This window comes from Lytechinus variegatus, chromosome 7 (assembly GCF_018143015.1).
Source record: "Lytechinus variegatus isolate NC3 chromosome 7, Lvar_3.0, whole genome shotgun sequence".
NCBI lineage: Eukaryota > Metazoa > Echinodermata > Echinoidea > Temnopleuroida > Toxopneustidae > Lytechinus > Lytechinus variegatus.
This window is the reverse complement of record NC_054746.1, coordinates 11275128-11290849: the sequence shown is the minus strand read 5'-3', so window position 1 is coordinate 11290849 and position 15722 is coordinate 11275128. Positions and strand designations below refer to the sequence as shown.

The window sequence follows — 15722 nt, the reverse complement described above, 5'->3', positions numbered from 1 at the left end:
AGACATCACACTTCACAGAATAGGCCAGATCGTGTGCCGTGCACTACAGCATATCTATCAATCAGACTATTTGTTAAATATCATGTGCACATTGGTGTTTAAGCATGACTGTAACTCACACTTCAACTCTTTGTGAAAGTCCCCCCTGGCCCAGTAGCACATATAAAGGTGATCAATCAGTGGGGTGGCCGTTTGATTGCCATGTAATAAACCCTTCACAGGCAGGGAAGTGGCCGAGGAGGAAGGAATTGCGTCACTGGGAGTCTACTTCCTCCCGATTGTATTATTCAGGGAAAAGTCAGGGTCATACACAGATCAATCCTTTCCTGCTTGAGGCCCTTTCTGTGACCAGTAGGTTTAATAGAATGCTTCCTGATTTACCTACTAGGTAAAACACTTGTGTATTGCTAAACGGTGATGTGTCAAAACGTCATTGCCTGGATGGGAGTGAGCCAAATAAACCCCCTTCTTACGCAATAAAAGACCCAGGCTCCATGAAATAAAGTTTAGCGATAGGTTGTAGGAGTGATTTCTGCGATTGATTGCATTGATTTATCTTGTATTATAAATTTTAAATTGAAAAAACTCGGCCTTCTAATTAATCACTAGGATTTATATTAATAGGCGTATAGTTGGTTTCTTCCCATGTGTTGCACAAGATTGGCATTGCAAGGGTATGTACTCACAGTCACAAACCTCAGGAAATATGGTTTGACTTCTAAAGACAAGGAAATAGACACAAGAGGATGTTTTTATTAGAAAGTATCTGAGAAAAAGTCATAAATTAATTTGAAACGTAGGCCCAAGTTTTTTTCCCTATGTGTATTGCACAATAGTACTTAAATTGGCAAATATTGTTGGGAAAATTTGGGATTGGTGATTGTTTTGGGGATAGGACAGTTTGTGGTGATGGCTTGTGAGAGCCTATTGAAATGAAAATAATTTTACTGTATTTTATTATTCTCATCCACCATGAAGAGTGCAGTAAAACTAAAAAGAGGTAAATTTCTAACTGGTAAAGGGAGTAATTGTGCCCATATATTGAATACACAGCAGTATTTTTTTTATGAATCCTTTTGCTATATGTTGCATTCATGTAGGAACATGTTTTTTCTATCAGAGATGTAGAAATATGAAGGTCATGTACACAAAGATTAGAGTTATTGTAAAAATCTGTGTATTATTGAGAATTTAGTAAACCAACAAATGATTACTTACAAGCTTGTAAAACGTGGCTGCAAGTCCCTTCTCGCTTTGTTTGCTTTAATTTAAACCTTTGTGCCATTACTTAGAAGTTAGGAATTTATTTATCAGGGGACAGATTTTGCATGCTTTTTTTTCATTTCAAATATACACAACAAAAAAAGTAAGTCCCCCCTTAAACAAACATCAATAATTTCCAAACCAATGCGAGTTTTTAATACATTTTTACATGAGCGTGTAGGTAATTTTATAAGCTACCCTCTGAGTAAATGTTATGGACGTATTTTACGTCATGCTTCAGTGAGCACCGTCAGAAGGCAAAAATGTCACTTTTCAAAAGTCACAAGCCAAATATCATGACTTTGATTCCATTTTATTGGAACTTATTCCACATTCTCATCATGAAAAATAGTCAGAAGGCTTATAAAAGGTACTTTCTAAAAGACGATACAACTTTTTTGGCTAAATTTCACGGTTGAATAAACACAAGTCCAAATTTGCTATAATTGGATATTTTACACGTTTCTATCAATAAAAATGATAGAATATGATGACAGTTATTTTTGGGAAGAGTTTCTTCAACAGTATTCATCGTTTCACGGTTCAATGAACATTTATTGAAAACAAAAAATACGATTTTCAAATATCATAGGCAAGTATTGTTTCATTTTGGTAACTGAAAATGATCTTTTCTCAACTTTTTCGTTGTGTTCATGACCAATTAACATGCTTCAATGATTCAAAGGCATTTAATTAAACATTCACGCTTGAATGAACATGTGGAATGTGATTAGCTCTTTTTTACGTTATTGGAAAAAATGCAATTTGTAACTATGGATATCTGTCATAAACCTCCTTGCAGAGTTCATTTGATTTTTGTGAAAATCCCGATGTTTTTTTTAATGCATCAGTGAGCACAAAATACTCGAAAATTATGCAAATGAGAAGAAAGTTCCTGGCCTTGGCCCCACTCTGTGCCATATCGAATGGTTATTTTGGTGTGCGCACCTTTTGGATAGTGCTACTCTGAAGCCATGTGCGAAGTTTCATGAAATAACTGTTGGCAGAAGTAACAAAAACCCTCCATGAAACAAACCCTCATTTCAAAATTTGACTTCCTCTCTCATAGACTTGTGTACATTATGGGTGCATATGTTTACCAATAAGTAACCCCTTTATTCAATATGGTGGAACTTTTTTTCAAGGCTGTCTTTAGCAATGTCGTTTGGCAGTAATGTTTATCAACCTATGGGCAAAATTCTGTGCAGAAATGAAATCGATTTGTTTATTTATGGATGAGTGAGCACGCATCAAAGTGGGAAAATTGGTATTTTCAATGTCACAGACAAATTTTAAAGGATAATAAAGTGATTAATGGGGGCTAATTCGGTTTCAAATGTGATTTAATTGCTATTGTTTTTATCAATCATTTCTATCACCACGCACTTTCTGAATTTTAAACATTTTCATGGTTGAGCCAGCAAAATCGAAAACTTAGGAATGAATACTCTTTATACTGCATAAATGTATTCTTTTCCTAACAATTTCTCAGGATCAGTTGAATGTATGGACAAATCAGTGGTGGATCCAGAATTTTAAAATGGGGGAGGGGCCTATAATCGGGGAGCCACCAACATTTTCAAATTTTAACATGATCTAACAAGTTGTAGAGGATACTACCATAAACCCCTATGATGAATCGTCACAATTCAGGGGCCGCTGAACGGTTTTCAAAGTGGGAGGGGGGGGGACTGAGCCAAAAGTAAGGGGGGGGGGTGATCATGCAAAAAAAATCAAAATCGTATGGTCATTTTTACATTTTTGTACATGCTTTTAGAAAAAAGTTGGGGCTGAAGCCCACTCTCCCCCGCTTCCGCAACCCATGCAATACATTGTGCTCACTCAACCATGAACATACGATATCAAAATCTGGTCTGAAGTGATTGAATGATGGATAGTAAAACAGCATAACACCATAAAATTCAACTGAAAACAACTTTTGCCCAACTTTGTATTTGAACAAACTCAAAAACGACTCTTGTGACTTTTTAAAATGGTCATTTTTAATTCGATCTTTAATTACTCATGCATGACTCAACCGATTGATCTCATTTTTCCCCAGGTGTTGCTTAATGACTGCAAAAAACCACCCATGAAATATTAAATCTCAAGCTAATTTGGTTCAAAAGTTACAGCAATTTGATTTAGGGGGGACTTACTTTTTTTGTTGTGCATATTATGAAGAGTATAGTTGTGTTTTTATTAAGGGGTAAAAATGATTTTGTATAGGATAGGATATTGATTGACATGTGCTTTGTATTCATTATGGCTTTTAATCTTTTACAATCTTTATTGTCTATTAATATATTTAAGTCTGAACTTTGATAAAACAGGCATATGTCCCATGAAAGTAAATCCATGGACATGTGACATTGTATTCCAGAGAGACCTTTATAGTTATACATTTAGAATATAAATAGAATTCATTTTGACCTTGCTGCCATGGAAATATCAAGTACAGTAAGCCACTTGAGTCAGAATGCAACTGGACACAATGCAGTATTTTTTTTTTTACTGTTGACAAGGTCAAAACAGCTTTTCAGGGGTGTACTATTTTTATTTGACATGAAACTTTGTGTTTTTGAGCAAGTTTGCTCATTTGTATAATGTAGGCCCCTTGTTTACATTTCAATCATTTGTTGCAATGGCGGATGAAAATTATATTAATTTCATGTTTATTTTTCAATTTTCTAACATGGTTATTTTTGGGGGGTTATTGATTACTTTATGAACTAGGTGTATTGAATATTTTCTTTGCTCATTATTTTCTAGACACATCAATGTGGGTGGTGATTATCAAGCGGCGGTTCCTGAGCTTGGTAAGTTTGATTTAAAGCTATTATTATGTATTGAAATATCACACGAGCTGTAATACAAAGCCTAGAAGTTGATTGTAGAACTGATTGATGTGACTGATGCATTGATCGCTATGGGTAATCAATCATACAAATCAACTGTATATAATTAATTGCCAAGCTTTGTGTAACAGGTCCTGGGTCCTGCACCACAAAGGTTATCAATTAATCAAATGCTTGATTCTTACAATTGATTGTAAATTGTAATCAATGCAATCAATCGTAGAAAAATTGCAATGTTCTACGATCATTGCTTAGCTTTGTGTTGTAGGAGTGCTTTCTTTTAAAGATAAATGCCAGTAGTTGCAGTACACACTGATTTCATGAGAAAGTCTGTAAAATCAGGCTTAATTATCGAGGATCTAGATCGGGTACAGTTACATAAACTGAACTTTGTGAAATCTTGAAATCTATGCTGAAAAATGTTCACACTGAAGATCAACACAGATAAGCGCATGTGGGACAGTGTATTATTATTGCTTTGAATGTCGGCCCGACGCTTGACCCGAATCCTGTGCTTATTTGCTTATTTCTCAGCAATTACACAAATTCTTCCAGAACCCTTTGGCACATATTTTTTATTTATACAAACAGACACATTGGTGGTCATTTCATTGGATTCGAACTCATTTTGATATCGTTACCACAACTGGCATTTACCTTTAATGTTGATTTCAACATGTTGATTAGGCATTCCAATGTGTGTGCACTGTACAGACAAACTTGCATAAGTTTAACTTATATGTCAAGATATGATTGAAGAAAACACAATTATTTGTAATTTGGGAAGCTTGTAATTGGATTGACCCCCCCCCCAAAAAAAAAATGTGGCATGATTGGGGCAAATAAATCTGGAGTCATTAAACCTTGACCTTTGTTCATTTACATAATTATCTGCTATGAGCAGAGTAATACATTACTTAATTTGATGTTTGTTTAAGTGTTATCTTTGCAAACATTTATGTTAATTCAGCTTTGTGTTTTATGATCAAAGCAAGCATGATAAAATGGTAGCTGTGAGATCGGAGAGAGGCCTGGTAAGAAATGCCTGGTATTTAACAAAATGTCAATCCACAGATAAGTTGGTCCCTGGTAAGGGATTTTGCATAAGAATACCCGGTACCTTGATTGGGGGTTTCTTTTACTCCTTCAAAATATCAAGGGTGTGATTGTTTTGTTTTTATTGCGCTTGCAGTAAAGAACAAAGAAGAGGAATTGGAGGCACCGGACCTGAGAGAAGGAAAGCTTGTTTGGGATCCAGCGATCGAACAAAAATACTCGGAAGGAGAGTGTAAGTAGAACATGAATCTAAAGCCATATGTGAAAGGATCACGCCCACTCATGATGATCATGCCCTGGATGAGGAACTACATTGGCTTGATTTTTGATGCAATTATTCAAAATGCTTTCTAGGATTCTAATGTAAGCAGTGAGCAAATGAAATAACTCTTGAAGTATGTCTTAGCTTTTCTCAAGAAATACTCTTTCATCTTTCTCTTCATCCTGACACCTACTCCATATTTTTTTTTCATTTATTTTCTGTAACAATTTTTTTTATATAATTGGAATCTGGCTATGTTTATAAAGTGCAGCATCTCAAGCAAGTTTTTTTTTTAAAATCAGATTCTAAAAATGATCACCTTGAATAAGGAAGTAATGAAAAAAAAGACAACACCAACATATAATGTGCATAAATAAAAAACAAACAAACATAACTTGCATAACACTCAAATCACCTGTTAAGTTTATAGCAAAGTTGGAAAACGGGAATAATTTCTGAATATGTAATATCACCCCTCTCATGAAGATACAAGGGGGGGAGGAGGTGGCTGCAATCTCTTGATTACTGCAACAATTGATGTGATGACAAGATAATTCAGTGTAGTCACTACTGGATTTTGAAAGGGAAATACCCAAGGTCGATGATGGTAGGAAGCGTGACATGGCCTGGCAATGAACTTGCTGTGTAAACTTACCTGGCCCACCTAGTCATACAGATAAGCAAGCTTGTGGCATGTCATTCATGTACATGTATATACTGTAACCTTTGTGCAGATTTCACTGTAGAGAGCCCTCCCCCCCCCCATTCGTCCTTTGAGGACGAAGAGCCAAAGGATGAGGAGCCTATTTTGGGGATAGGGTGATTCATGTTTTTTTTAAAACAGGGATTGTGGTTTGGTTTCTGAGTTATCGAGTGTGATTAATCCTCGCATTTTACAATGTATATATCTACTCAGGTGATTCTTAAGTAATCAATAAATTGAAATACTTCAACAAGCATTTGATAAACCTGATTTTCACATAAATATTGGATATTACAGAGTGTAACAAACAAGAACAGTACTTTGTTCTTTGAAAAAATCTGAATATTCCTTGACTAAAGAAGAACATGAAGACCATCTGGGGAGGGTTTCATGAAGAGTTTTTTTTCAGTGATTTTCGTTGACTTACTTGATCTTAGCCAGTCCTATGCAAGGATTTGCAGTAGCTTATAACATCATTCAGTGGAAAAAAGTCACTCAATATCACTGACAAAGCATGTTTACGAAACATTCCTGAGTTATCAAGAAATGAAAATGAAAGAAAATGACAAGGATCTTCAGTTCAGATTAAGCATAGACTGAATTGTGTGCAGTGTCTTGTTTTCATGAAAGTGTCCTTTGAATTAGTGACACCCCATGTTTGCTCTACAAACACAGACTGATCAAGCATTGCATTGAAAAACATGTTACTGCTACTGAATAATATGTGATATCACCCATGCAGTCTGAACAGGAACCCAGTGGCAAGAAAGGTTGCCCACCTTTGAAAAGAAATCATGTGGGTTTCAGACCCCAACAAATGCATGTAATTTCCTTCTTATCAAACATACAATTGGTTTATTATGTCTGTGTTTTGCAGTGACAGATTTCCTGAAGTTAGCCACCACACCGGCCCTAACTGCAGGGGCAAGAAACATCGAGTATGCCCATCATTGTCTCTACAGAGCCGATGGAGACATTGAGGTAAGGAACACTGCATTTGTCCTCGCTCTCTTTGTGTAAGGCAGTTGGCAGCAGGCCAGATCAGGTGCCTAGTCATGTGACCTTACACCTCCCGGATTCTTAGATTGTGATGTAACAATGCAACAGAGTTTGTTTAGTATATTGAAAATTTCATGATCCACAAAGAGTATATTTGGGCAAGACTTTTACCTTGATGAAATGTCAGACTACTGATTACTATATCTTTGCTGAGAAGGTACTAAATTGAAATAAAAATTGATGCTGATAATCAGAAGAGTGAATTTGCTTGCTAATTACTAGACTTGAAATTTAAATAAGCACATTGATTATTTGTATTTGATGCAGAGATAATTTTTTTTTTTTATTTATGTGAGGTGCATTGTTTGGATGTCAAAACTCTTTTTTTTGTAGGAGGGTATGTGTTACCTTTCTGGGTTGGTATATAGGGTTCCCATTTTGTGCTGATGTAATATTAATTATTCATTATGTTTATATCATTAAACTTTTCTCCTTTTTTCCAGCTGGCATTACTGATGATATTGAATGGAAATGCAATGGTCGCAGATGAGTTTCTACACATGGCTGACTATAAATATGACTGTGAGTAAAATCGTAAAGAAGCCCTGCCTCCTTAAAATCCACTAGATCACTTTTTGCCTCTTGTGATGTCACAGGAGGCAGAAATAAGCATAAGAAGAAACAATGCTAATATCACCTCACAACCTTATTTTGAAGAATAGTTTTGACAGATTTTATTTGTATTTAGTTTTTAGTAATCTTTTTAAACGTAATATTCTTCTTTTGTTTAGCCTCTTGAAATATCTGTTCAGGTTTTCATATAAATCATTTCCAAAAAGGTATGTGACAACTCACATTTAGGGCCATGAAGTATATTTTGCAGGTTTTAGAGGTCATTATATACATGAAGTTGTTATTCTTCACTAACTTTGAAGTCATTTGATTTGATATCTTCAAACTTGTCCTTTGTTGTATACAGTTTCTGAAGAATGGACAGTCGCAGAAAGGAAGCTCTTTAGAGACATGTATAAGGCAAAGGGAAAAGACTTTCATGAGATTGCAAAAGGGGTAAGTTTGGTTCAGAATGGACAAAAAAAAATCAGTGCTCAAATATCTATGGCAACATATTTAAACATCTTTTGATACAACATCCACATTGTTCAAAATATATAAACCCCTCAATTTTTTTTAGAAATCTGACTTTGATTGATAAGATGAAGTGTTATTAAGTAGACCTATGTTATTTTATTCTATTATAATTGATCTTAAACATCCTTGTTCATACCCACTCTTTTATCCGTTCTGTTTTATGTAAGCACCCACTGGATAGGGTCAAATGGTCTTTATTGACTACAGTTATTCAGTTAACTTTATTTGACCCTGGCAGTCCAGTGGGTGCTCAATCTATACTCTGTTATGTTTATTATGTGTATACACTGTACCAATTTCTTTCAATTTTCATTGCCGAAATAAATAATAATAATAATCCCTCCTTGGTTTTAGTCATTAATGTGTGATTGATACCAATGAATAGATCATTTGATTCTTTTTTTTAATGATACCCTACATGATATGATTATAGTTCATATGGAGGTGCGGTGCCTTGAAATGTTGAAATGAGGGGCAAGGTCAAAATTCAAAAGTTGCAAAATGACACAATATTGAAAGTCACTGTTCTTTTTTCTGTGGTGATGAGTGAGTTTTTAAGCGGTTTCTTTTGTTTCCATGCGCCATGTTATCTGTGAGATAACATGGTTTGAGTCATGGTTTGAAATACCTATGCACGTTTCTTAGTTAGTTTTTATGTGTTTGCTTGTGCAGAGGTGTTTAATTCCATGTTAATGTCGATGTTAAGATGTGTGAAAACAAAAGAAACCGCTGAGAAACTCACTAATCACCACAGAAAAAGAAAGAACAGTGTCTTTCAATATTGTGTTATTTTGCAACTTTTGAATTTTGACCTTGCCCCTCATTTCAACATTTCAAGGCACTGCACCTCCATATGAACCATAATCATTTCATGTAGGGTATCATTTATAAAGAATTAAATGAACTTTCGAATATCAAATATGCATTGTGTAAAATTGGGAATTGAGAGAAATTAATGGCGAAATCTCCAAACTTTTTTTGAGGAGTTTGTATATACATGTATATCTAGCACTTAAGTATTAAAAAAGTTATCAAATATAAGTGATGCACATTGACCATAGTATGGTAATAGTAATAATAATAGGTCAATTTAAATAGCGCAGCTACTAAATGTGTGCTATTGCTTTTGATACAAGGTATCATATTGTTACCCTGACAGTAGCTGAGCCACTGGAGCATTCTGGGAATAAATCCAACCAATGTCCTGTTACACAAAGGTTGGCAATTAATTGTATGCTTGATTTTTACAATTGATTACACATTGTAGTCAATGCAATCAATGTTAAGAATGCTCTCTGATGATTGCTAAGATTTGTGTTACAGGTCCCAGGAGCATGTATGTAAACATACGGTCAAATCACCTTTGTTTCAGATCCCTTCGAAGTCCGTCCGAGACTGCGTGGAGTACTACTACTGGTGGAAGAAACTATATCCATACAATCACGACATGCAGAAGTACTGCCATCACAGTGGAGCCAACCCCAATGAAGAAAGTCGCAAGAATGAATGTGTAAGTATCCTGGGAGTGGTGTCATAAAGCTGTTCCTACGTTGTGCATGACTTTACGCCCAGCTCAACTTGGGACCATTTCGTAAAGCTGGTTTAAGTTATACATGTTTTCTGCATGACTGATGAGCTGTTCTTTTGCTAAATGGTATATCCCTATGTGGCTGACTTAATATCTAGGAACACATTCCAGATATTCATAAAGCTGTGCTTAACTTACAAACAGTTTTATGAAACAACAACCCCCTGAACCTTTCTTGTTCTAAATGAGATTCCCCAAATTTGCCTTATTTCAAGTCCACATAATGGGAGTGCCTTTCTCATACTCCTTATCAAAAGTTCCCATGAAGATGAATGTTAAAAATGAGAATGTTAATTTACAAAAATAAGATTTCTTTGGAAGCTGATGGGACAAAAGTGATCGAGAATCAGATTTAGCACACAGGAAAGGGTCATTGGGGCCCCATCTTACAAAGAGTTGCAATTGATCTGATTGATCGCAACTATGGACGGCCAGCAATGTCGACATCTATTATGCATGTTTGTTCAAAATATTTTCTATCTATGATGTATATTCATGCATTCATTGTTGTCTTGAAAATCCACTGTGCTTCTCTTTGTTTGCAAATACATTGTGCACATATCCTGTAGAAAAAATTAGGACACTGATGGATTTCCATAGAGTCACGATTGATTGGATCAATCGTAACTCTTTGTAAGACGGGGCCCAGTCGTGTATAAAGCTGTTTGCAAAGTCATGTATAGATTGGAACAGCTTTTATGAAAACCGGCCTGGTAGGTAATGTAAGAACTTCCAAACCACACTATTCCAAATTTAAAAGGGGGGTTTAGAAACCATGGTTTGAAACCACACTTTGTGGTCTACATCATGCATTAATGAGGCATAATTTAGTGTGTATATTGAGAAAGGGACCAATATGAATGCACGCTTATGTCAAATGGTGTTGATTTCACCCTTATTGCTGTGGTTTGAGCAATGGTGAATCCTCACAATTCATTTCAATAAAAACATTGATCTCTAATCATAGCAACAATGCATTATTGGACCATTTCTCAGGGTATGTGCTAAATTTCCCTGAAAAGCATAATTCATGCATGAAATCTGCATAAAGTGTGGTTTCAAACCACATTGTCAAAACCACCTGTGAATTTGAAAACAAATGATATATATCATTGTTTACTTCTAAAGTTGTTATATTGGGGCTTATTTATACTCATATCCGGTTTATTAAGCTGCATTGATCTGATTCTAGTAAAATAGAGTATCAATTTGTCACCATGAATATCTATATAGTCGCCAGGGTGTTAAAACTTTCTTTAGAAATTTTGAAAATTTGAGGACAGCTCAGAAAAAAAAAGTTTGATTTTAGAATTATGACATAAGTTTCAACCTTCTATCTTCTTTTGCATAGAAAGGGAATGAGGAGACTGTTTGCCACCATTGTGATATTTGTATAATACAGCCATTTTGTGCAAGATCATTAGATAATGGCCCGTATTCTGAAGTCGGGTTTAACTTAAACTCAGGTTCAAAGTTGTGGTTAAGTATGGATAGCCAATTGTTACATAAATCACTTACAGTAGAGATATCATATTTCAGCTCATTTGGCTCTCAAATCATTCATAATTGTCTAGGAAGTATAAATACATGATCGTCTTCACCATCGATGAATCAGGAAAGAGCACAGTAAATATAAGAAACATGCAACGTAATACAAATTTTGAAACTTTTGGCTTCCCATAATTTTAGCACAGTTAGACCATGGTCTAAGTTAAACCTGACTTCAGAATACGGGCCATTATGTTTGTGATTCTATGGAATGACGTTATTGTCATAACATGGAAAACCTCATATGACTTGTAGTGCTTCATGTTTCGAAGATAGAGAATTGTGAATGTGACTTGACTTTGCTTTATATATCATCCAATCATTTTTGCCACAACCTGAACATTCAAACAGAATTGTTGATTGAAGTAGATTTTGTTGGAGTTCATGAAATTTAGAGTTAGAACAGATTTTTGAAATATGGCCCTCATTTCTTTGTAATAAAGTGGGATGTTCCAAAAATAATTTTATGACTATGTTTGAAATAAGAACTGAGCATCATATTTGTTTGATTCAGTACAATAAGTCCCAATATCCCTCTTGGTTATTTCCCATCCATGAGCACTCTACTGTGGAAAAAAATCACTAATTTTTCTGCTTTTGCTGTGAAAATAAAGAGAATTTCCCTTATTGCAGTGCTGATATTTATGATGTGTATAAATACGTTTCTGGCTTGCTCCCGGAAAGTAGATTGATTGCATCTGTAAAATCAGTAAATAAGTCAGGAAACGTTCCATTGTTCATGGTTGGCTGTATGAATGCAAGTCGGAATAAAGCCAGAGGTACTGAGATATTTGTTCACGTGACTGTGCCAAGGATCGGTGATAACCTGGTCAATCCAATCAGTTCCAAGAATTTTTCTGACTTATCAGATTGGATATGAGAGCTAATATACTGTGCGCAAGCTAGAAATGTTTTGCATTATTCAAGTTCTCCAGCAAGCCTTTAACAATCCATTCATGATGTTTTGACCATAGAAGCTTATCTATTTATTGTAGTTAGCACCATGGTGGTTGTTAATTAGACCTTGCATAGGATTTATTATGCTACTGATCATTTATTGTATATTGTGCTGTGATTGAATTGTCTGAGGTGTGTTATGCTTGAAGCTATCGCAATCATGCAAGTTTTTTGTTGTATTTTTAGGATAGAATTTTATATGTTGTCATGATGAATGGATAAGACGATAAGTAGGTTGAACAGTGAATTCAAACTAGAGCAGTATTCGTTGATTGAGTCATCCGATTTTGCATGTCTATTTCAAATGACGTTTTTTTTGACAAATGTTCATTATTAGAAGTACTTGTGCAATAGTCCTTTCAGCCTTTAATAGTCAACACGAAAAAAAGATCTTAAGATTAGATATTTGTCTAATAGATCACAAAGGAAGAATTATAGTGCCTATTAATAAAACCCAAATGATTTTTTTTGTGAAACTCATGATATCTTTAGAAATGTATGTATTGCAATCAAATATGTATCAGGTGTGCTGTGCAAATTAACTTTGAACTGCATACTAAGGCCACCGCACACCTATGATTGGTTTGCAACCCACTTTTGGAATAAAGCCTAACAACATAGCAACATTTGTGCCAAATCTCAAGATATGAAACATCTTACTCTGCAAAGTTCAAAATAATCATATATATATATCTTATATTCAAATCCATGACAATAGCACCCTTCCTATTGTCATTTTGTTATGTAAACTAGTTTTTGCAATGTTTTTGTTATTATTTTTATATATATAAATGATATCATTTTTGGATTCATTTTTTAAACTGGTTGTTTCGGGACCATGATGTAAATCAACTATGCTGATCATGTTTTCTCCTATATAAATAAATTCAAATCTTAGTTGATTAAAAGAAAATTAAATATCGAAGCCCAATGATGTCACAGCAATAGTACGAAAGGCTACAATTTGTAACAAATTTTAATTTTACTCCAGAATAAATGCTTGCAATTGTTCCAAATTGTGATTTCTAAAAATATTCTATTATTGTGCGGTGGCATTTAAAATATGTAGAATATTCATTAATTCATGCAGAGCTTACTATTCATTAGCTTTTGAAGTGCAATCCTACTCTCTTTGTGGTGCCATTTCTATTTTCACTTTACTAACCAATGCATTTTCCCTCACGGGGTGACCCCTTTCTTCTCCCCCACCCCTCTGTCTTTCCAATCTCTTCCGCGCACAGGACCTATATCCCGGTGAGACCTTCCTAGATTACGTGCCTCTCAAAGAGTACCGGCATGATAAGTACTATAGGGGCGGGTCGTCTAACCCCAAGAACAATAATAGTGTGAAACCTTCCTCTACTACTAATCAGGAGGACAAACCTGCTGCCCAGCAAGGATCATTTGTCTGCAATTATCCACACTGTGATGCGGTGAGTAGCCCCTTTTCTGATCTCATTGATAAACCTTTGAAACATTTCAAGAAACAAAAAGTTGTTTGTTTGATCATTCGTTATAAGCTACCAAAATCCTTGCATCTAATTGGCTGAGAGTAAATTATTCTGTGAAAATTTCTTTGTTTTCTGAAATACTTGCTTGTGTTTTATCCTATCAATCTCAATGAGAAAATCCATCAATGTCATAGTTCTTTTACAGGAAATATACACAACTTTTCTTTGGAAAGGAACAGAATATGAGTTGTTCCATATGCAGGTTGATATGGTTATTTTCTTTTTGCTTATATATTTAGAAGTGGACGATCATAATACTGTTGTGTTGAAAGCTACAAAGGTATCAGTTTTGTTCAACATCAACTCTCAAATACAACAGGAATGGTTATTGCTAGCTGAAATATTCTAAAAGCAATTGCACGTTGACATTACTCAAAGATAACACTACAATCTTAGGTAGAGCTCATTGACTTTGATTTTTTTTTTACTGAGTAGCAAATGTTTTCTTTCTTTTTCACCATGGATATTCAACAGTCCTTCAAGTCACGGCAAGCTTTGAATGGACATATACGGGTACATGGGGGCAGCTACAAACCCAACGCAGCTACATCCAACGCCTCAACCAACAATTCGAGAACGACCACCTCCTCTTCTGCCTCATCAACGTCGTCCTCGTACCGCGGAGGGGGCGGGGTCGGTCAGAACACGAAGCAGATGCCCCCTGAGACGTCATCGGATGAAATGTCAAACGAAGAAGAAGAGGATGAGGAGGAGGAAGAGGAGAGTGATGAGGGATCATCGAGGGAGCTGAGTGAGAACGAACGCGACGATGATGACGATGATGGTATGACCAGTGAGGATGATCACCATTCTAGATATCCCGGCAAGATGCGCCATAGGTAAGTCAAGAGCCTAGGTTACAAACGTTTGTACATACATGTATGTTTTGAATCATATCAAAGAAAATCTGCTGGGACTTAGGATATATATATATATATATATATATATATATATATATATATATATGAATATATATTGTAACTTTGCCAAGGCTGGATCCTTTGACTTTAATGGGGTAAAATTGTATCTAACATGTTTTGCATAATCTGGCAGTGTTTTTAAAGCTGTTCATTACAAGCGACTTAACATTTGACTGGTGAGCCTTTAAAAGGAGACCTTTCAAAGACCAAAAATTGACAAGATCTTACAGCAGTCTCCAAGATCACTTTAATTTGTCATCTCTGTGGAATGGCTCAGAAAGACCCCTCAAAGAACTCTGAAAAAGTGATTGGTACTTCTTGTCTTATTGGGCTTAGACTAGTCCTATAGAGATCTTTCATGCAACAAGTGGATCTTTCAGAATTCTTTCCATGGACTTGCCAGGTCTTTCAAAGATCTTTCAAAGATCTTTCGATGATCTCTCACAAGTCTTACAGTGATCTCTGCAAAAATAATGGAAAGACTGATAAGAACTGTGAAGGTTTATTGAAAAACCACTGAAAGACCATAAAAAGATCAATTTCCTGTAAGACCTCTGAAAGACTGTTAAACTGTTTCAGAAAGTTTTGGAGCTCATGGAGAAGGTGAAGACCACTGAAAGATCCATCAGGAATCGTGAAAGACCTCAGAGATCTTTGAAAGATCAAGGAAGTTGCATGGTCTTACAGCAGTCTTTCAGAGGTCTTGCTCTCTGTGGAATGGTAGTGGCGGGGAACTTGTTCCAGTCATGCTTAAAGTTGTACTTAACTTTCAAGCTTTTATTTTTGTAATTGTAATAAGTACAATCACCTGGGTGGTAACCTTATTGGACCCAGTTCAAAACTATTTTCAGTTTGTTACCACAAGTGATGTTTATGATTAGTGTTATAATTTTCTAATTCTTTGCCAT

General features: G+C 35.4%; 1 protein-coding gene across 3 annotated transcripts in view; it reads left to right on the top strand.

The window, feature by feature from the left end:
- Nucleotides 1–15722, top strand: part of LOC121418440 (transcriptional-regulating factor 1-like) — a 56575-nt gene that overhangs the window by 34571 nt on the left and 6282 nt on the right. For 2 of the 3 annotated variants that reach the window (XM_041612314.1, XM_041612316.1), the window contains 8 exons: nucleotides 4036–4082; nucleotides 5314–5409; nucleotides 7020–7123; nucleotides 7645–7723; nucleotides 8121–8209; nucleotides 9663–9800; nucleotides 13625–13816; nucleotides 14369–14733. In XM_041612314.1, the coding sequence (XP_041468248.1) occupies nucleotides 4036–4082; nucleotides 5314–5409; nucleotides 7020–7123; nucleotides 7645–7723; nucleotides 8121–8209; nucleotides 9663–9800; nucleotides 13625–13816; nucleotides 14369–14733 (1110 nt within the window). The remainder of the gene's footprint in view (nucleotides 1–4035; nucleotides 4083–5313; nucleotides 5410–7019; nucleotides 7124–7644; nucleotides 7724–8120; nucleotides 8210–9662; nucleotides 9801–13624; nucleotides 13817–14368; nucleotides 14734–15722) is intronic. The other variant, XM_041612315.1, reaches the window with a different exon arrangement.